This window comes from Microcaecilia unicolor, chromosome 3, assembly GCF_901765095.1.
Source record: "Microcaecilia unicolor chromosome 3, aMicUni1.1, whole genome shotgun sequence".
In the NCBI taxonomy this organism is placed as follows: domain Eukaryota; kingdom Metazoa; phylum Chordata; class Amphibia; order Gymnophiona; family Siphonopidae; genus Microcaecilia; species Microcaecilia unicolor.
In genome coordinates, this window is record NC_044033.1 from 529,345,613 (window position 1) to 529,368,646 (window position 23,034).

The 23,034-nt window shown below is 43.3% G+C and overlaps 2 protein-coding genes across 2 annotated transcripts in view; one reads left to right on the plus strand and one right to left on the minus strand.

The window, feature by feature from the left end:
• Positions 1 to 23,034, minus strand: part of WASF1 (WASP family member 1) — a 576,737-nt gene that overhangs the window by 346,012 nt on the left and 207,691 nt on the right. The gene's annotated exons all lie outside the window — the stretch shown is intronic.
• The window catches only part of LOC115467331 (pre-mRNA-processing factor 17), a 122,045-nt gene that overhangs the window by 76,741 nt on the left and 22,270 nt on the right, over positions 1 to 23,034 (plus strand). Inside the window, exons 5-11 of the mRNA XM_030199201.1 lie at positions 5,042 to 5,181; positions 5,299 to 5,395; positions 8,113 to 8,252; positions 9,066 to 9,140; positions 10,473 to 10,518; positions 13,945 to 14,046; positions 22,823 to 22,938. Of these exons, the coding sequence (XP_030055061.1) occupies positions 5,042 to 5,181; positions 5,299 to 5,395; positions 8,113 to 8,252; positions 9,066 to 9,140; positions 10,473 to 10,518; positions 13,945 to 14,046; positions 22,823 to 22,938 (716 nt within the window). The remainder of the gene's footprint in view (positions 1 to 5,041; positions 5,182 to 5,298; positions 5,396 to 8,112; positions 8,253 to 9,065; positions 9,141 to 10,472; positions 10,519 to 13,944; positions 14,047 to 22,822; positions 22,939 to 23,034) is intronic.

Consider the following 23,034-nt stretch of genomic DNA (forward strand, 5'->3'; position numbering starts at 1 on the left):
GAAGACAGCACTTCTGCTGGCGGGGGTTCAAGTGGAAGGGGCCCGGTGGCGGGTGGGACTGCGGCGCCGGGTCCCCCTTGGAGGCCCGGGCCCTGGGAATTTTGTCCCCCCTGTCCCCCCCCTCTCGGCGGCCCTGCATAAGAGTTCCCCTACTGGGTCAGATCAAGGGTCCAAACGAGGGTCACAAGCACCTGGCAGTGTTCCAAGAAGTGGAAAGATTCCATGATAGTTAATTGCAAGGGATCCATAAAGCTTCTTCCTTTCCCCAGGTTCCCTGCATTTCAGCCGCTCTGATATTGTGTCTCTCATACAGTGCCACTCCTCTTCGGCCTTCTCTGTCCTTCCTAAAAAGATTATAGCCCAGTATGGTCACATCCCATTCATGGGAATCGTTGAACCACGTCTCTGTAATAGCAACAGTATCCAAGTTTTCTTCAAACATCAGGGCTTGTAAGTCTTGAACCTTTTTATTAGACTATGAGCATTTGTGTTCATTGCTTTCTATGTGCTTAGTTAATTTAGGTGCTTTTCTATATTTACATGATCTTTCCCTCTGCCATCATGTTTATTCGGGGGTGACTTTCTGAATTCCCTTGTTTCCATTTGTCACCTCTAACCTCTAGTTTAAATGTCTAGAAACATACAGTCTGAATTTTTCCCTAAGGATCCTTTTTCCCATCACAGAAAGATGTAGCCCATCATTACAGTACAGCCTGTTATTTTTCCACGTATTACCCCATTCTCCTATGTATCTAAGATCTCCTTTTTACACCAAGACTCAAGCCAATTATTGAATTCCATTGTTTTGCGTAGTCTTTCCTCTCCCTTCCCCCATGTAGGAATTACTTCAGAAAAAGCCACAGTCCGAACCAAACATTTCAGTCCCTCCCCAAGCTTCTGGAATTATCTCTGTACTGTAAACTTGCTATTGTTGGCCAAGTCATTTGTCCCCAGGTGAATTACAACATCAGTATAAAAGTACATATGTATTGCCATACTGGGAAAGACCGAAGGTCCATCGAGCCCAGCATCCTGTTTCCAACAGTGGCCAATCCAGGTCACAAATACCCGGCAAGATCCCAAAAATGTACAAAACATTTTATACTGCTTATCCCAGAAATAGTGGATTTTCCCCAAGTTCATTTAATAACGGTCTATGGACTTTTCCTTTAGGAAGCTGTCCAAACCTTTTTTAAACTCCGCTAAGCTAACCGCCTTTACCTCGCTCTCTTCTCGGATCACTTTCAGTATTTGGTCTGTACATCTTGTAGCTGAAGATCCTGGAAGACATTTCACTAGGTTGGAACCCCTGAACTGTGTTCCTAAGTTAATGCCTCTGATAGCAGAGTATTCCTAATCCACAGAAGGACATTGTCTTAATTTTCTCAGGAATCTTTCATGAGGAACGTTGTCAAAAGCTTTCTGAAAATCTAGATACACTACATCAACTGGCTCACCTTTATCCACATGTTTATTCACACTTAAAGAGATTTCCCTTGGCTGAATCCATTCTGTCTCTGTTCAGTTAAACCATGTTAATCTATGTGTTCCATAATTTTATCCTTTTTAATAGTTTCCACTATTTTGCCTGGTATTGAATTAATTCTAGGTTTATTTCCAGTGCCCGAGACACCCCCAGACCAAATGGAGGTATGTCCACTATAGTAAACTCCCTAAGTCTGCTTCTAATATATTTACCTCGTATATCTGAACTCCTTACTTACCAGAACTATATACTAATTCATAAACACTAAGAACACATACTAAATATAGTTCAGAATATAAGAAGATGTCTTTTATTTCTTAGGCATCAACTATAATTACAATTAGACATTAGTCTGCAGATATAATTTACAGAACGTTATTTGTCATGGGAAATACCATTCAATTGGTTGTAGGAATATAATTTCCCAGTTGCAAACAGGTGCTGTCTGGGTTTTAATCTTATGTGATATATATTTTATCACTCAAAGGTATTCATGAGAAAGCAATGCGCTACATTGGTTTCCCCTGGAGAGAGAGTAGTGACTGCCCCTCTCTAACTTGAAGCAGGGTTGCCAGCTGGGAAACATTTTTCCAGCCCGAAACAGCCGTAAACCCGCCCGTAGCCAATCCCCGTCTTCCGCGTCACTAACCCCGCCTCCCATGTCACGAACTCCGCCTACCATGTCACTAGCCCCGCCCCCTACGTCATCCCTGACGTCAACCCCGCCCCTGAAAGGCTTCTGTTGGTCCAATTTGGACCAATAGAAGCCCCGGAAAAGCTTCTATTGGACCAATAGAAGCCCCGGAAAAGCTTCTGTTGGACCGAATTGGACCAATAGAAGCTCCGGAAAAAACCGCCGAACTCGCACATCGGCGACGGGAAAACTGCCCAAAAAACCGCATCCCGCGGCCAGCGAAATTTTTCCCGTCGCCGCTGGCAAAAACCCACCCAATTGGGCATTAAAACCGCCCACCTGGCAACACTGACTTGAAGCAGGAAGTACCCTAATTTTTATAGGTTTACTCAGGATATGAGCAATATGACAGTAAGTACATCTTATTGGATCTAGTTTATGTCATGGTTAGCACTGATTGGCTTATGCTAATGAGTAGCTTCAAATCTTAAACATGTTCTCATCCTTAGCTTGCTTAACCACAGACTTGAGCAAGACCTTGCACCTGGCTTGAGGAGCCATCTGTATCCTGTTTATGAGGTTTTTGGACCCTAGCTCCTTCCTCATTTTGCTGCATGGTGTGTCCCAATATCTCAGGAGCTAGCTGGAACTTCAGAGTTGAAATTATGGCTAAAGGCCTATAAGTTTTTATATCATTTCAGAACCTGAACCAAAGTCTCAGGCCTGGGCTGCCAAATAACAATACAGCAGGTGAAGAAAGTATGGCGTATCCAGTCAGCCCATTCATGCCATCTATTCTCTCAGTCACTCCCTTAGAGATACTACATATTTGTCCCAGTCTCTCTTGAATTCGGATACTGTTTTCGTCTCCACCGCTAATACCGTTCCATGAAGAAGTATTTCCTCTGGTTACTTCTGAGTGTATCCCCCTTCATCTTCATCCTATTCCCCCTCGTTCACTAGGCTTTGATGAGTCTTGTCAAGATCTATGTAAAATCTTGAATTTTGGCACCTGGCAGACAGCACATCTACTGGGACATCATGTCTGGTCTGCAAATAGACTCCGCAGAAGAGAATCTTCAGCCACTACTAACTTTCGCCTCTTAGTGGTCACTGATCCTGCAACTTTGAGGATTTTGAGGTCCTATTTCTCCTCACCCTGGGATTCTCTCACCACCTCCACTTCCAGGGCTGCATATCAGCTTTTCAGTTCAAGGGCTGGTGGAGTCATGCTGGATATCTTTGATACTTCGTGAAGCATTTCATCAGTGTATTTCTCATTTTTGCAGATGCTTCTGAACCTTGCCACCTCCTCTTGGTTCTTTCATGAGGGATTCAAGCTGAAGACATCTTGTGCAAGGAACCAGCCCCCTCTCCTGGGATCACGTTTTCTGTAAGCACAAAGGCAGAAGCTGTAACTGGAGCAACTGTTTTGATGACACGATGTTTTCCAGCCCTACTGCAGTTGATGGGGATGGGACAGACGTTGTCCCCCGTCATTCTCTACTTTGAAGCTTGTTAATAAACTGGACCGTTATTTACGTTTGGGTGATTCAGATGTTGATATTTTGATTTTTTTTTAAAAACAAGCAACATGCTGGCAACAACTAGCCAAATTTGCATAGGGGATCCTGTACATTCCTGCTACCAGCACATCTTCTAAGAAGACATCTTCTGTTGCAGGAAGGACTGCGGAAGACAGCAGAGCTAGACTGAATCCTGAGATTGTTGATGACTTCTTATTCATCCACAGATTTAAAAAATCATAACAGTGCTTCATAGGGCATATTTCTCCCCTCATGGGTTGTATTTTGTACCCCTGGACATTTTAACAGGGTGGGCTAGGATTCCTTGGGGTAGTAGAAGTCAGTTATTGTTGGGGTTGGAAGGGTAGAGGGTGGTGGTGGTGGGGAGGAGTTGTTACAATTGCTCATTATTATTGTTTTCTATTTGTGATTTATAAATAACAGTTGCACAGCATATTGTTCCTTTTTATACTTTAATAAAAAGATTTAATTATAAAATCATAAGTGTTTGAAGCTTCTGCAGATGACGACAGAGCCCGTGGGGATGGGGACGGGATGGGGCCTGGACAGAGACAGAACCTGCTGAGATGAACACAGAACCCACGGGGTGGGAATGGGGACAAACTTTGTCCCCATGTCATTTTGTACCCCTAGTCCTTGTATTTTGGGAAAGAGTAAACAAGCGATTCACATCTACGCACTCCACTCAGTATTTTATAGACTTCTATCATATCTCCTCTTAGCCTTCTCATCTCCAAGCTGAAGAGCCCTAGCCTCTTTAACCTTTCTTCATAGGGAAGTCATCCCATCCCCTTTATCAGTTTTGTCACCCCTCTCTGTACCTTTTCTAATTCCAGTATATCTTTTTGAGATGCAGTGACCGGAATAGCACACAATATTCAACAAAGGCATTTGAAGCTACAAAGTAGTAAATTTAATACGAATCGGAGAAAATATTTCTTCACTCAACGTGTAGTTAAACTCTGGAATTCGTTGCCAGGAGAATGTGGTAAAGGCGGTTAGCTTAGCAGGGTTTTAAAAAAGTCTGGACGGCTTCCTAAGGGAGAAGTCCATAGACTTGACTTGGGGAAAATCCACTGCAATTTCTGGGATAAGCTGCATAAAATGTATTGAGCTTTTTTGGGATCTTACCAGGTATTAGTGACCTGGATTGGCCACTGTTGGAAACAGGATACTGGGCTTGATGGACCTTTGGTCTGTCCCAGTGTGGCAATACTTATGTTCTTATTATACTTTCTATTGTATTCTCCATTCCTGTCTTAATAATTCCTAATATTCTGTGTTTCCCGCTGCTTTCATGCTGCAAGACAAGGACTCTTAAACAGGACACGCTAGAGTTGTTTTAAAGTGCCCTTGTGGTCCTTTCTTTTGCAGGACTGACAGTGTTCGAAACCGGGCAGAAGAAATCTGATAAGAGGAGAAAAGTGAAGGGGATGGATGCATCCAACATCGATGGCTTCCTGGGACCTTGGGCAAAATATGTGGATGAGAAGGAAGTGGCCAAGCCTTCTGAGGTAAAGATGCTCTGGTTGCGTCTCCTATGGGGCTTTGGTGTTTCTCTCAGAACTACATTCCTGGCTTTTCTCCTTCCTCTGATAGATCACCTGGCTTAAAAAGGTTCTTTTCCTTAGGAAGAGCAGAAAGAACTGGATGAAATTACCGCAAAGAGGCAAAAGAAGGGCAGACATGACGAGGAGAAGCCTGCCGATGAAAAAACCATCTTGCATGGTAATCATTCTGTTACTTTTCTTTGGCCACATGTCCACCTAATGAATCCTCTGTGCAATGACTTAGATCTGATTATACTTCTCACTGTATCTCCCTGACTCTGATCTGGACACGAGGCAGGTTAATTAAGGTCAGTACTGTGTGGGAAGCTTCTGGGGACCAGTATGTGCTGCTGTTAAGGAAGCAGGTATTCAGTAGATGAAACTATTCCTTCTGATCCAATGTCCCAGCATGGTATTAAGATCTAGCATTTGGCCACTGTCGCTGTGAGTCAGTTCTTACTGGCGTTATCTGCTGGCACACTGCCGCTGAGGGTTAAAGCAAGGCGTGCCCTCTGTGTAAATGAAAGAGCTCAGGGGAGGTTTCACAAGAGTAAGGCTTTAAATCCATTACCTTGACTAAACTCCATTTTAATTTAGACAACCTGCTTAAAATATTTTCTCGAAAAGAGAACCAGGTAAAACTCTTTTCCCTGGTCTACTGTTTTCTAGCCCACTAAATCCCTTGTTACAGGTACAAAGCGGGTTTAGAACAAAAGAGACTTACATAATTAATATAATACACATTTTCTCATATTTCACATATTTATTTATTGCATTTGTATCCCACATTTTCCCACCTCTTGTTGCAAAAAAAAATAAAAGCCTCAAATATCCAGGTCTTAACTTGTTTCCTAAACATTATATAAAATGAGCGTAATCGAATTTGAAGAGGTAAAGAATTCCAGACTTTCAGTACAGAATAGCAGTAGGATTCCTGATGTGTCCTTTTATAATTAATATTTGTAACAGAGGGAAAACATAAAATAAAAATGTTTGGAATTATGACTTTCATATTGACCACCTAAAAGAGAAATCAATGATGGAAAGTTATCTGGCACATTCTTAAATAACTTCTTAAAAACCAAACAGCATAATTTATACTTAACTCCACATGACCAAACCTTTAGAATAGATTCATCTCACAGCTGTTTTGTGCACTAGTCGCCATCTCTGTAACAATTTTTCTGATAGCGCAGTGTACAGAGAATTTCGATAATCCAAGGAAGACAAGATCACTGATTGGACCAATACCCTAAAACGTTGCTGGAAAAAATACGAACGAATTGAACTCGATTGTCGTAACTTACAGAATGATTTCCGAACTACTGAGTTAACTTGTAGTTCAAAATTCAGTGCAGAATCTAATAAAAACACCAAGAACCTTTGAGTGGTATCTACATGAAAGAGTATATCGTCAGTCAGTCAGTCATACAGAAGTAGGAATCAAATCTTCCGCTAGACTAAACCAGAGCAATTGATTTTTCAGTATTGAGCTTCAATCGGTAAGTCTGAGACCACCATTTGACCGGTTCAACTGTCCATGATAACCCGAATGTAAATTGTTTCATATCAAGATGTACCAGAATCAGTAAAAATATATCGTCAGCATATGAAAAGAGTTGTTCACCAGGGTGCAGTAAATCAAATTTAACGTAGTCATGTACAGATTATACAATAATGATGAAATTGGTGGTATCCAATCTTCAGGATAGAGCTCATCCTTCAGTACCTTGTAATGTCTAAATACTGTACAGCTGTTTATAGTTCATTAAGAAATTTGATGTTCCGCTACTACAACCCAAGTTGATCAAAGCAGTTAACAGAATAAAACATAGTAATATGTAAAACTACAGAAAGGAAAACAGGAATGCCAGTTTTGATAGGATAGTACTCATCCCTTCAAGAGGAAGGGTCACAGTGGCAAAGTACAGGGGTCATTGTGTCCAAGTCTGAAACAACAGGTTAAAACCATTCAAATAGATGGGGTTGAGGGCCCAAAGGCCAATTGAAAAAAATGGTTGTTTAGTAATCGTTTAAACTGTATTGGTAAAATGTTTGGCAGCTGGCCTTGCTGAGTTTAAAGGGGGTCCGGACAGATTCGGGAAGGAAAAGTCCATTGATCGTTATTAAATTTTGGGATTTTGCCAGGTTCTTGGGGCTTGGATTGGCCGCTGTCGGAGACGGAGTGCTGGGCTTGATGGACCTTTGGTCTTTTCCCAGCGTGGCAGTGCTTGTGCTTATGTAGGTTTTCCCAAAATGAATATCTTGTGTGAGGATTGGGTTGGGTAGAGATATGTCCCTCCAGGCTGAGCCTTTTCTTGCCCCGAGCAGAACCCAGCTCCTGGGTGCTCTGCCTCTGTGTTCTGTTGGGTTGTGCTGTCCCCAGTCCTCAAGAGGCACTGGAGCAATAGAAAATGAATAATTACAATTGATGCTTATGTGCTGCAGCTACCAAAATATAGATCAGTGTGGCTCACAATTACTTAAAATTTTATTTATTTATTTATTTTAGTTACATTTGTACCCCGCGCTTTTCCAATCTTGGCAGGCTCAATGTGGCTTACATACCCTAGTAGCGCTCTAGAAATGTTAAGTAGTAGTAGTAGTACTTATTTGTACCTGGGGCAATGGAGGGTTAAGTGACTTGCCCAGAGTCACAAGGAGCTGCCTGTGCCTGAAGTGGGAATCAAACTCAGTTCCTCAGTTCCCCAGGACCAGAGTCCACCACCCTAACCACTAGGCCACTCCACTCCACAATTACTTAAAAGAGGGACAGTTCCTCTGAGCTATAACTATGTAAGAATAAACTGGCAAATGGCTTGTTTAGCATACAGAGGTCTGGATTTTAGTGTTGATTTAGCTCATCGTCTCTCTGCATTCTCGTTTTCTTTCCAGTTAAAGATATGCACGATTATCAAGGCCGATCTTACCTGCACGTTCCTCAAGATATCGGTATTAACCTGCGCTCCACAGAACCACCTGACAAATGTTACCTCCCCAAGAAACAGATTCACGTGTGGTCTGGGCACACAAAGGTAAGACCCATTTACACGATCTTTGAACTGAGACTAACCATTCCGTTGGTTGACTCCATCACATGTTAAAAAAAACAAAAAGATGTGAATATGGTTCATTCCCTCCCAGCTCGCAGCCTGTAAAAATACACAGTACACTCAGCACTGCCTCCCATTCCTTCTGCTGGAATCTTCTTATTCAAGTGAAGGGTCAAAGATGTTTGGAGGAAGGGACAAGCACAGTAGCACAGTGAAGGTAGTGGGTGGTTATCTTTGAGACCGTAGGAAAGATGAGCCGTTTCCCAAGGTTCCATCACCCTTAGACTTTGGGCAGCATGTTTCACAAGTCTTAACATTCAAAATACTGTTGATTTGCCCCTGAAGCTTCTGCATAAATTCTTATTAATTGGCTTTTTATTTGACCAGTGTAGGAACCTGACGGGCTCAGAGTTGCCAGGGGCAGGGTAAAGAAGTTAAAGTTATAGTCTGACTCTGAATCTTGCCAAAGAACACACTCAGAAAGTCAGAACTTGTCTGATCTCTACTTTCCTCAATGTGTTCAATTATTTCACTAAATGTTCCCATGCACCTTACTTAGGAAATGACGTGTTCTGCTCCTCTCCTCAGTTCTGATGACCCGTGTGCACTCCTGCCAAGGAATTGCAACTGAGATCTGTTCTCCTCTTCCTGTAGACCCCAGATAGACTGCGCTCCCTACCCTGCCCATCCCTCTGTCTAGGCTGTGGTGGATAGTGGCTATTCAGGTTGCCATGTGACTCCTCAATGTTGCTTCCCTTTGTAAATGAATGAGTCCTTGCTGTTTTTTTTTTGTAGGGTGTTAGTGCTGTCAGGTTGTTTCCTCTTTCTGGTCATTTGCTGCTGTCCTGCTCCATGGATTGCAAGATCAAGGTGAGTTGTACCTGGACCGTGTCTCTAGCTGAGGTGTGCCGTGAGCTGATGCTCATTTACCAAGCCCCAGTACCACTCTTGTGTGAGACCTTTGAGACAGCTGTGGACTTGAGGATACTCATTATGCCCCTGTGCCTAGAAGTTCTGGGCTAGTGCCTCACGGTACAGCTGAGGCTTGTTTTAATGGTCAGAAGAGCAAGCTCGGCATTAGACTGGAGAACCCAGATTATAGTGTATGAGCTGGCTTTAGTGAAGTGATAAGTCACTCCAGTGTCATGTACTCCACAAAATCCTGTTCAAACCGGTTTTCAGCTAACCAAAAAATGTTTGTTCTTCATTTGGGAGCCAGACGTTTCCAGTAATTTGTTTCTTTAGCAATTGGTTAAGTAATTGGATACCTGCGACACAACGTAACCAAAGGCCGTAATGGACATACCCCAACTCTTCCTCTCCCTCTCTAGGTCCCCCAATTATATTTACCATACATGCAACCCATTCTACCACAGTTTCACCTTGTATTGTTCAAACCTGTATTTGTTCATACCGGAATCGGCTAACGCCGTTTACGGTACTATGTAAGCCACATTGAGCCTGCAAAAAGGTGGGAAAATGTGGGCTACAAATGTAACGAATAATAATTACTAGACCGTGACAGCTGATTACAGCCTGACTGTCGGAGATCTACAAAGAGTAGTCGGCACTGCTAGGGGATTCTCGAGGAGTGGAGACCTGTGGGTTTCCAAAAAGAGTCCTCACCTTTCTTTTCTGGAGGATGTTAAGACACATCGGAACTTTGTAAGTCTGTCTCTTGCTGTAAGCACCAAAGATGCAACCGTGAAAAATATTTCTCGACGTTGCTTCTGAGTTTGTCTTCTTGCAAGAAAGGGAGGTGTAAAATTAGAGGACATGAGATGAAGCTGCTAAAAGGTAAACACGGAGGGAATGTCAGGAAGTTTTTTTCACAAAAAGGGTGGTGGTTGCCTGGAATTCCCTCTGGAGAAGGTGGTACGTTAATGAAAACACAGGTGTGCTGGAATTGAAAAAAGTATGAAATAAACACGGAGGATGCGTAAATGGCAAGAGGATGGAGTGCCTCAGCTAAAAACAGGAGTGTAATTACATTTTTGTCCTTCTAAGAAGTCGTGGAAAAGGGGGGGTAACCTGCACAGAGCAGTATTTGCAACTTTCAGATGGTTGGAGTGGCAGGGGGAGGGGGAATTAAAACCCTGGGAGACTGAGTGGACCACTTCAGCATTTGCTGGGTTACTGAAATATAATAATGCATAAAGTATGCATGCTGATGAAGTTCCTTCTTTCCATTTGTATTTGCAGCTTTGGGAGGTATATCAGGAGCGGAGGTGTTTGAGAACATTTATAGGTAATAGTTTTTTGGGGTTTTTTTTTGCTCCTTGTGGTTTGTGCCATGTAAGTTTCTCTTTCTTTCCCATGCTGCTTATCTGGGAGGGAGGGTTCCTTCAGTTCTATGTTTATTCTTAGGATTTATTTACACCCACCTCCCCCTTTTTTAAAGGATTTATTTACACACACCTCCCCCTTTTTTGAAGAAATTCACCCAAGGTGGTGTTCAGCAAGTGTAAACTGGATATTTCTATCATAGTGAAAGCAAGACCATAATAAAACACTCAAATATCAGCATAAGAACGTAAGAGTAGCCACACTGGGTCAGACCAATGGTCCATGTAGCCCAGTATCCTGTTTTCTAAACAGTGGCCAAGCCAGGTCACAAGTACCTGGCAGAAACCCAAATCGTGGCAACATTCCATGTAGAACCCCAAAGAATAGCAACATTCTGGAATCCTAAAGAGTGACAAGATTCCATGCAGACTCTCAAAGAGTAGCAACATTCCATGTAGAACCCCAAAGAATAGCAACATTCTGGAATCCTAAAGAGTGACAAGATTCCATTCAGAATCTCAGAGTAGAAACATTCCATACTACAAATCCCAGGGCAAGCAGTTGCTTTCCATGTCTGTCTCAAATAAGAACATAAGAGTAGCCATATTGGGTCAGACCAATGGTCCATCTAGCCCAGTATCCTGTTTTCCAAACAGTGGCCAAGCCAGGTCACAAGTACCTGGCAGAAACCCAAAGAGTAGCAACATTCCATGTAGAACCCCAAAGAATAGCAACATTCTGGAATCCTAAAGAGTGACAAGATTCCATGTAGAACCCAAACAAAGAATAGCATAACCTTGCATTTGTCCACATTAAATTTCCTCTGCCATTTTGATGCCCAGCTTTTTATCATCTGCAAATTTAATCACCTCGCTTGTTCCGATTTCCATATTATTTATAAATGTATTAAATAGCACCGGTCCCAATACAGATCCTTATGGCACTCCGCTGTTCACTCTTCTCCATTGAGAGAAATCACCATTTAACCCTACCCTCTGTTTTCTGTCCAATAACCAATTCCTAATCCACACCAGAACCTTGCCTCCTATCCCATGACTCTTTAATTTTCTTAGGAATCTCTCATGAGGAACTTTATCAAATACTTTCTGAAAATCGAGATACACTACATCAACCGGTTCACCTTTATCCACATGTTTATTCATCCTTCAAAGAAATGAAGCAAATTGGTGAGCCAAGACTTCCTTCGGCTGAGCCAATGCTGACTCTGTCCCATTAAACCATGTTTGTCTGTGTTCTGTAATTTTATTCTTTATAATAGTTTCCACTATTTTGCCCGGCACCGAGTCAGGTCTGTAATTTCCTGGATCACCCCTAGAACCCTTTTTAAAAATCAGTGTCACATTGGCCACCCTCCAATCTTCAGGTACTATGGATGATTTTAACGACGGGTTACATATTACTAACAGCAGATTGGCAGTTTCATTCTTGAGTTCTTTGAGTACCCTTGGATGTATGCCATCCGGTCCAGGTGATTTACTACTCTAGTTTGTCAGTTTGGCTCAGTACATCTTCCAGGTTCACTGAGATTTCTTTCAGTTCCTCCGCATCATCACCCTTGAAAACCCATTTCCGATACAAGTAGATCTCTTACATCTTCTGTAAAGAGTGAAGCAAAGAAGTAATTCGGTTTCTCCACTATGACCTTGTCCTCCCTGAGCTCCCCTTTTGGTCCTTTGTGATCTAATTCCTTTGCAGGCTTTCTGCTTCCGATGTACCTGAAAAAATTGTTACTGTGAGTTTTAGCCTCTGCAGTAAGTTTTTCTTCATATTCTCTTTTAGCCTTCTTGATTAAAGCTTTGCATCTGACTTGCCAATGCTTATGTTTTTTTCTTATTTTCTTTGAATCCTTTTCTCATTCTTTGAAGGACAATCTTTTGGGTGTAATGGCCTCTTTTACTTCACCTTTTAACCACGCTGACTGTCGTTTTCTCTTCTTTCCACCTTTGCAAATACGTGGAATGCGTCTGGACTGGGCTTCCACAGGGATATTTTTGAATTTATTTATTTATTTATTTATTTAATTGCATTTGTATCCCACATTTTCCCACCTATTTGCGGGCTCAGTGTGGCTTACAATACATTGTAAATAATGGAATAACGTCCATACCTGATTGAGGGCCAGATGCACTAAACTTTAACGAGCCTTAAATGAGCCTTTAACGAAGAATTTTTTAACCGTTGCATGCACTAAAGGCCATTTTCCGACGACAGTGGCAGCTAACGAAAACGGAATGCAGATGAGCAATTCATGTAGAAACCCTATTGTAACGAGATGCACTAACATTTTCCGATTGGTTTAACGCAGGAAAACCGAACGAAACGCCGTGAAATCTAACGAGAGTTCTGGACCTCTTGTTGTGGCTGTGCGGGCTTGGAAAAACAAAAAACAAACAAACCTTATAGGATGACAAGCTTGGGAGGGGGCAAATGCACTCGTCAGGAGCGTCCTTCACGGATGCCTTGCCCCCCCCCCCCCCCCGCCCGAGTTTGCCGCTGCTCCCCGCTTCCCCCTGCATCAAAACAAAAATCAAAACTTAAGGCTGCCCGGCCCCCCTCCCTTCCTCTCTTCCTCTCTTTCCCAGTTCCGCCTCCCGCCATCCTCCTGCCCCGCCCCCCCCTGAGGTCGTCGCCGCCACTCCCCCCCTCTTCGTCCAGTCTTTGCCTCTCTCCTTTCCTCCTGGGCCCGCCCCGTCTGGGCACCTGCAAATTCAACTGTAAATCCAGTGAGACACAGAACCCAAGAGACACGGCTGCACATACTGTAGCAGTACGTGTTTATTCACTGCTACCCTAGCTAAGATAATATTCAATCACCTTTCTAACCCTATTTGCAACTTTCTTTAAATTAGTCCCCTTATTTTCTTACCCCTGTTACTCTATCTAGATATGTTTCATCTTTGCTTACACTCTGTGCTATTAAAATGTTTTATTGCATATTGTGTTGACATTATAATGTAGTATTACTATGCCATGTTTTGTATTGTTTGAATATTTTTACTGTTGTAATTGTCAATTACTTATGTTTGACTTATTCTTGATCTACACTGCCTTGAGTGAATTCCTTCAAAAAGACGATAAATAAATCCTAATAAATACATATCACAATCTCGGAATCTCACTGGAGGAAAAGATGCATCATGATCCCCACATCGAACCAACATAATTTCAGTTTTACCTAGATTCAGAGCTAATTTATTTTCACCCATCTAACGATGGATTTGCAATGTTCATTTTATTGGGATCAGCTCTGTACTATCTGTGATTAAGAGCATAAGAGTAGCTATACTGGGATATGTGGAGGAGGGACTGTTGCCTGGGGGGTTACCTGATCTGTAGAGATAAATGCTGGCCTTTCTTTGTCTTGCAGGGCACAATAAGGCTGTGCGAGACGTCTGTTTCAATAACATCGGGACTCAGTTTCTCAGTGCAGCGTATGATCGGTATCTGAAACTCTGGGACTCTGAAACAGGTATAAGTGTGAAGATATCTGCAGCTGTACCGTCACACGCCCTAATCACGCAGGACCTTAGACACTGCATTAAATCAGGTCTGGCCCAAGGAAAGCTGGGTGCAGATAGATGTGGTGACTTCCTGTGGAGAACTCTGTCCTTCAAACCAGTGTCATAGCATGGGGGGGGGGGGGACGGGACGGGACACTGAACTCTGAGTCGGTACTGACCTAGGGTCGTAGCATGGGGTTAAGGGACATGACTCCATCTGAGTCGGTGGTGACGTAGTATCAGAGTATGGTGGGGACACTCAGAACTCGAAATAGTGTGGCTGTGTGGTTATATGAAGAACACAGGTGTTGCCATACTGGGACAGACTGAAGCTCCATCAAGCCCAGTACCCTGTTTCCAACAGTGGCTAATCCAGGTAACAAGTATCTAGCAAGATCGCAGAACAGTAAAACAGATTTTTTTGCTGCTTATCCTAGAAATAAGCTTATAGAAGTTTCTTTTAGAAAATATCCAAACGTTTTTTAAACCCTGCTAATGGTTTTACCACATTCTCTGGCAATAAATTCCAGACTTTAATTACTCATTGAGTGAAGAAATATTTTCTCCAATTTGTTTTAAATTTACTACTTAATAGCTTTATTGTGTGCCCCCTTGTCCTGATATTTCTGCAAACGAGCAATTCTCGTCTACCCGTTAAGAACATAATAGCCATACTACGTCAGACCAATGGTCCATCTAGTCCAGTATCCTGCTTCCACTAGCAGCCAATCCAGGTTACAAGTACGTGGCAGAAACCCAAATAGTATCAACATTCCGTGCTACTAATCTCACGACAAGTATTGGCTTCCCCCATGTCTATCTCAATAACTTTTCCTCCAAAAATTTGTCTAAACCTTTTTTAAACCCAGATACACTAAACACTTACCACATCCTCCACTCTATTCAGTATTTTATAGACCTCTATCATGTCTCCTCTCAGCCTTCTCTTCTACAAGCTGAAGAGCCCTAGTCCCTTTAATCTTTCCTCATAGGGAAATCGTGCCACCCCCACCCCCTCCTTTATCATTTTCGTCACCCTTCTCTGTACATTTTCTAATTGCGCTATATTTTTTTGAGGTGCGGTGACCAGAATTGCACACAGTATTCAAGGTGCGGTCGCACAGTAGAGCACAAAGGCATTATAACGTCCTCATTTTTGTTTTCCATTCTTTTCCTAATAATACCTAACATTCTATTTGCTTTCTTTGCCACCACTACACACTGAGCAGAGGGTTTCAATGTACCGTCAACGATGACACCTAAATCTTTTTCCTGGTTGGAGACTCCTAATGTGGAACCTCGTATCACATAGCTGTCATTTGGTTCCTCTTTCCCACATGCTTCACTTTGCACTTGCTCACATTAAATGTCTTCTGCCATTTGGATGCCCAGTCTCGTAAGGTCCTTTTGCAATTTTTCATAATCCTCTTGTGATTTAATAATTTTCTGTCACAAGCAAATTTAATTACCTCACTAGTTATTCCAATCTCTAGATCATTTATAAATATGTTAAAAAGCAGCTGCCCCAGCATAGACCCCTGGGGGACCCCACCATCTCCTCTTTATTGAGAATACTGACCATTTAACCCTACTGGTGGTGGGAGGCGGGGCTGGTGGTTGGGAGGCGGGGATAGTGCTGGGCAGACTTATACGGTCTGTGCCAGAGCCGGTGGTGAGAGGTGGGACTGGTGGTTGGGAGGCGGGGATAGTGCTGGGCAGACTTGTACGGTCTGTGCCCTGAAGAGCACAGGTACAAATCAAAGTAGGGTATACACGAAAAGTAGCACCTATGAGTTGTCTTGTTGGGCAGACTGGATAGACCGTGCAGGTCTTTTTCTGCCGTCATCTACTATGTTACTATGTATTGAAGAGGAGAGAGATGGCTAAGTGGGAGCCCTGTGAGAAGCAAGTTGCAATAGTCTAAGTGAGAGGTGATAAGAGTGTGCGAGACAGTAATTCAGACTGATAAAAAGGAGCATCTCCAACCAGTGCCTTAAAAACGATTATACCTACTTTAAATTGTATTTGAGCTTCTACGGGAAGCCAGTGCATCATAGAGTAAAAAAGCTTTGATAGTCATATCTATTTAAACTATAAATCAACTGAACCGCTGAGTTTGAGCTATTTGCAATTGATTAAGAGATTTAGAGCAAGCAACAAAAACAATATTGCAATATTCCAATCTCAGTAGAATCGGAGATTGAACAAAAAGCCTAAAAATTGATGGTTTCAAATATTTCCTTATAGCTCTATATCTTTCTGAGCAGGAAAAATTATATTTGATGAGAAATTCAGACAGTATATTTTATTGAAACTAGAGAGTGGGGGTGACAAAAAAAAGGAAACAAGGGAAATCAGGAAATTACGCCCAGCAAAAGCATTACACCATAGGGAAGGCAACGTTAATCAAACATATAAATGGCGAGTGACCGACTCACTCGCAAATGCGCAGTAGAGACTTCCCTCTCTGTTCCGCCCCCGCGTCAATACGTGATGACGGGGGGGGGGCGGGACAGAGAGGGAAACTGCGCCGCCGAGGTTGCTACCGCTCCCCCCCCCCCACTCGGAGTCGCCGCCGCCACCCCTCCACCCGGCCCTCTCTTCCCTTCTGAACTTACACATCCATTCGCCGAACGCAGCAACGCACATCAGCTGAGCTGCAGTGAGCCCTTCCTTCTTTGCCTGTGGCCCCGCCCTCCTGTGACGTAACGTCAGCGAGGCCGGGACACACACAGGCAGAGAAGGAAGGGGCAGCTCAGCTGATGTGCGTTGCTGTGTTCGGCGAATGGATGTGTAAGTTCAGAAGGGAAGAGAGGGCCCGGGCCAGGTGGAGGGGTGGCGGTGGCGACTTCGCGGGGGGGAGGGGAGCGGTGGTGACCGCGGGGGGAGGAAAACCTCAATACCAGCCCGTTTTTACGGGCTCAACGGCTAGTATAAAATAAATAATATCTAAACAGCTCACTCAGCAACAGTTGGAAAGCAATAAGCACAAATGTTCACAGTCTAAGTAAAAAGGTTCAGGATTTGCAAGCCCTGATGTTTGAGGCAGGCTTGGATATCATTTCTATTATAGAGACATGGTTCAGTGATTTCCACGAATGGGACACAACCATACCGGGGTATAATCTTTTTAGGAAGGATAGAGAGGGCTGAAGGGGTGAAAGAGTAGTGCTGTATGTAGAAAAACAATATTAAAGCGACTGAAATGCAAGGAACCTGGGGAAAAAAGGAAACAATGTGCATTGGCCTGGAAAGAGAAGATGAGATTTATACCTATATAGGACCTCCGGCACAAATGAGAAGCTGGACAAAGATCTGATTGAAGATATCCATAAGATGGGAATGAAAGGGGAGGTTCTGTTGCTTGAAGATTTCAACTTACAGATTAACTTTAATATTTGAATAGAGGGGTCAGTGATTCATTAAAGCACATAACCATTGGACAGAATTTGGAGTACATTCCCTGTAGCTGCAATGGATGAGGCCAGTTATTTGATGAGGAAGTATGCAAAATCATATCTTGCATTAGATGCTTGTTTTCCTTACTTAGCGTGTAGCCTCTTCATCTTTGCTTTATGCATTGACCGATTGGCTAAATCATGCATTGATGTTGGGCAACTTCCTTGTCACTAAGGGTGACATAATTCTAACCTCTATTTTAAAGAATAGAAAGGTTGGAATTCAAGAGGTAACTAATCACAGACTGGTTGCCTCCGTTCCTCTATTTACAAAGATAATGGAGGAATGGGTGGGAAATCAGTTGGGACTTATTTGGGTAAATTTAATGTCTTCCGTGCCTCCCAATAGGATTTGCGGAAGGAGTACAGCATAGAAACAGTTCTGTGCTCACTTTTGTAACATGGTAAATCCTTGTTGAGTCGGAGACAACAGATGGTGGTGATGCAGTTTGATCTATCAAACGCCTTTGACCTTGTAGATCATGATTTTTTATTACAAATTTTGAGTGACTGGACTTTAACGGGTAGTGTCTTACAATGGTTTCAGGGCTTTTTATCTGAAAAATCGTATCAGGTCAGGTTTTGAGACCAAAGTGGAACTTAATGGTTTCAGTATTGACCAGTATGTATGGCATAAAACAAACGCAACACAGCACAGCACCCTGCTTAAATCTCAGTGGTGAGAGCAGCATTATGAGGAAAGAGAACTTGTGAAGATCAAATAGCTGATGTCTTGGTGCAAAGTGCAGGTAAATTCTGGAACAAGACCTGTTCCAATCTTCAATAGTCATGGAATTGGAGAGAAGATCACCTTTGAGGAGTACAATGATACTAATCATAAAGCAGGAACAGCAATAGTGGCTCTGCAAGAAAGTGAATGTCCTTCAGTGGCCCAGTCAATACAGACCTACATCCAACAGAAAATCTAGGTCAAGACTTGATTGTGGACTACAGATGACCCCCCCAGCCAACCTGAAAGAGCAATGGGCAAATACTGCACCATCTAGTAACATAGTAAATGATGGCAGATAAAGACCTGCACGATCAGTGGCTGTTATAATTGCAAAGAAGCTGGAAACTACAGGCCGGTAAGCCTCACTTCGATTATTGGAAAAGTAATGGAAGCGATGCTGAAGGAAAGGATAGTGAATTTCCTGGAAGAAAATGAGTTGCAAGATCCGAGACAACATGGTTTTACCAAAGGGAAATCGTGCCAAATGAATCTCATTGAATTCTTTGATTGGGTGACCGGAGAATTGAACCGTGGACGTGCTATAGACATAATCTACTTTCAGCAAGGCTTTTGACCCGGTTCCCCACAGGAGGCTCTTAAATAAACTGGATGGGCTGATGATAGGACCCAAAGTGGTGAACTGGGTTAGGAACTGGTTGACGGACAGGCGCCAGAGGGTGGTGGTGAATGGAGTTCGCTCGGAGGAAGGAAAGGTGAGTAGTGGAGTGCCTCAGGGATCGGTGCTGGGGCCGATTCTGTTCAATATATTTGTGAGTGACATTGCCGAAGGGTTAGAAAGTAAAGTTTGCCTATTTGCGGATGATACTAAGATTTGTAACACAGTGGACACCCCGGAGGGAGTGGAAAACATTAAAAAGGATCTGAAAAAGCTAGAAGAATGGTCTAAGGTTTGGCAATTAAAATTCAATGCGAAGAAATGCAAAGTGATGCACTTAGGGAGTAGAAATCCAAGAGAGGCGTATGTGTTAGGCGGTGAGAGTCTGCTAGGTACGGATGGGGAGAGGGATCTTGGGGTGATAGTATCTGAGGATCTGAAGGCGATGAAACAGTGTGACAAGGCGGTGGCCGTAGCTAGAAGGTTACTAGGCTGTATAGAGAGAGGTGTGACCAGCAGAAGAAAAGAGGTGTTGATGCCCCTGTACAAGTCGTTGGTGAGGCCCCACCTGGAGTATTGTGTTCAGTTTTGGAGGCCGTATCTTGCCAAGGATGTAAAAAGAATTGAAGCGGTGCAAAGAAAAGCTACGAGGATGGTATGGGATTTGCGTTACAAGACGTACGAGGAGAGACTTGCGGACCTGAACATGTATACCCTGGAGGAAAGGAGGAACAGGGGTGATATGATACAGACGTTCAAATATTTGAATGGTATTAATCCGCAAACGAACCTTTTCCGGAGATGGGAAGGCGGAAGAACGAGAGGGCATGAAATGAGATTGAAGGGGGGCAGACTCAAGAAGAATGTCAGGAAGTATTTTTTCACGGAGAGGGTGATGGATGCTTGGAATGCCCTCCTGTGGGAGGCGGTGGAGATGAAAACGGTAACGGAAATCAAACATGCGTGGGATAAACATAAAGGAATCCTGTGCAGAAGAAAGGGATCCTCAGGAGCTTAGCCTAGAATGGGTGGCAGAGCTGGTGGTTGGGAGGCGGGGCTAGTGTGGGCAGACATATATGGTCTGTGCCAGAGCTGGTGGTTGGGAGGCGGGGCTAGTGTGGGCAGACATATAAGGTCTGAGCCAGAGCTGGTGGTGGGAGGCGGGGATGGGGCTGGCCAGACTTATACGGTCTGTGTACTGAAGAGGACAGTACAAATAAAAAAAAAGTAGCACATATGAATTTATCTTCTTGGGCAGACTGGATGGACCGTGCAGGTCTTTTTCTGCCGTCATCTACTATGTTACTATGTTACAAAAGGGCTTCCACCAAGGGTATAGGCTATGAACACTTAAGCAATCAAGATTTCTTGGGTTGTTGTTTTTTATTCTTCAAGCAGACAACTCCACTTAACAATATCCAGTATAGACAGGACCCCCAAATCTTCCTGATTCCTATGACCCTTCCCCACATCAACTAGCCAACACCCCAAATCTTATTTACTTTTTAAATTATTTTTCTATTTCTCTCCTGATTTCACATTAAAAGTACAGTGTATGTTCACCTGTGAATGTTCTCTGTTTTCACTGTTGCTTTGCTTTTTCTAATAAACTTGAAATAGAAAATAAAAAAGTACAGTTTACGTTGTATAGATCAATGAAACGCATACTTTACAGCATTTTGAATCAGATTTCTTTGTAGAATATGAAAAATGTATAGAGGAATAATGTCTTTGCAAGGCACCGAGCTTCTCATTTTCCCCCCCAAACCCACCTCCCCGCTCCCCCCGTTTTCTATTTCTGTTGATGGCTCTCTCATTCTCCCTGTCTCCTCAGCTCGAAACCTTGGGGTCATCTTTGACTCTTCTCTCTCCTTCTCTGCTCATATCCAGCAGATTGCCAAGACCTGTCGTTTCTTTCTTTACAACATCCGTAAAATCCGCCCCTTTCTTTCCGAGCACTCTACCAAAACCCTCATCCACACCCTTGTCACCTCTCGTTTAGACTACTGCAATCTGCTTCTTGCTGGCCTCCCACTTAGTCACCTCTCCCCTCTCCAGTCGGTTCAAAACTCTGCTGCCCGTCTCATCTTCCGCCAGGGTCGCTTTACTCATACTATCCCTCTCCTCAAGACCCTTCACTGGCTCCCTATCCGTTTTCGCATCCTTTTCAAACTTCTTCTACTAACCTATAAATGTATTCACTCTGCTGCTCCCCAGTATCTCTCCACACTCGTCCTTCCCTACACCCCTTCCCGTGCACTCCGCTCCATGGATAAATCCTTCTTATCTGTTCCCTTCTCCACTACTGCCAACTCCAGACTTCGCGCCTTTTGTCTCGCTGCACCCTACGCCTGGAATAAACTTCCTGAGCCCCTACGTCTTGCCCCATCCTTGGCCACCTTTAAATCTAGACTGAAAGCCCACCTCTTTAACATTGCTTTTGACTCATAACCACTCGCCTCCACCTACCCTCCTCTCTTCCTTTTCGTTCACATTAATTGATTTGATTTGCTTACTTTATTTATTTTTTGTCTATTAGATTGTAAGCTCTTTGAGCAGGGACTGTCTTTCTTCTATGTTTGTGCAGCGATGCGTATGCCTTGTAGCGCTATAGAAATGCTAAATAGTAGTAGTAGTAGTAGCACTGCAGAGCCACCCAAATTCTTTTTTGACTTAGTATCTGAATATAAGTGTCTGAAAATAAGGAATCTATTGGGTTTACCATGGATCCTTCTGCTCCAAGAGAATGGAGAAAGTCCAAACCTGAGAACTTCTTCACAGGTTTTAGGGAAAATGTCAGAAACCATTCTGTTTCCATTAGTGAATGAGGCAACTTCTCCCCAACCCTTCTACAGTTTCCTTTCTGTGTTATTTTCAGCTTGTAACGGAAATTTCAGCACGTGGGTGACTGATTCTCATGCCTTTCTTGAGGGACTGATCTCTGCCTAATAATGTATTTAAAAAACCCACCAAGTCAGTTTTTCTGAAAATTGCCTGATCATAATTTGGCTATTTTCAGCCCCAGTAAGAACTCATATGGCCATCATGATAAATCTCCATAAACCGTAGAAACACCTCTGTACATGGTACATGATTAAGATTGGGTGGAATTATTTCTGGGACAACCTTTTGGTCTTCCAGGTACTACTACTACTACTACTATTAAACATTTCTATAGCACTACTAGACTTCCGCAGCGCTGTACAAATTAACTTGAAAAGACAGTCCCTGCTCAACAGAGCTTACAATCCAAATTGGACAGACGAATAGACAGCTAGGGGTGGGGAAATTGCAGTGGTAGGGGTGATAAGTGAGGGTGTTGAGTAAGAGAGTCATGGTTAGGAGTCGAAAGCAGTAGCAAAGAGGTGGGCTTTAAGCCTAGACTTGAAGACAGCCAGAGACTGAGCCTGATGTACTGACTCAGGGAGTCTATTCCAGGCATTGGCAGCAGCGAGATAGAAGGAACGGAGCCGGGAGTTAGCAGTGGGGGAGAAGGGGGACGACAGGAGACATTTACCCAGTGAACGGAGTTCACGGGGAGGAGTGTAGGGAGAGATGAGAGCGGAAAGGTACTGAGGAGCTGCGGAGTGGATGCAGTTGTAGGTCAAAAGGAGAAGTTTGAACCGTATGCGGAAGCAGATAGGGAGCCAGTGAAGCGACTTGAGGAGAGGGCTAACGTGAGTATAGCGACTCTGGCGGAATATAAGACGCGCAGCAGAGTTTTGGACAGATTGAAGAGGAGATAGATGGCTGAGCGGGAGACCAGCGAGAAGCAAATTGCAGTAGTCTAGGCGAGAGGTGATAAGTGTGTGGGTAAGGGTTTTGGTAGCATCCTCGGTAGTGAATTACATTGCAAGAATGAAACTAGGCAGGGACTGTGATGTGAACATTGTGGTGAAACAGGATTGATGTGTTGATTTGGTGGTGCTTTCTTCCAGGTCAATGTATTACGAAGTTCACAAATCGAAAGGTACCATATTGCGTCAAGTTCAACCCAGATGAAGACAAACAGAATCTCTTTGTGGCAGGAATGTCTGACAAGAAAATTGTACAAGTGAGTCTGGGACACCTAAAAACTGATGTATAATAAATATTGCATCAGAATGTAAAATGTGCCATGTCAGTTCAAGGGTCTGTCGAAACATTCCCC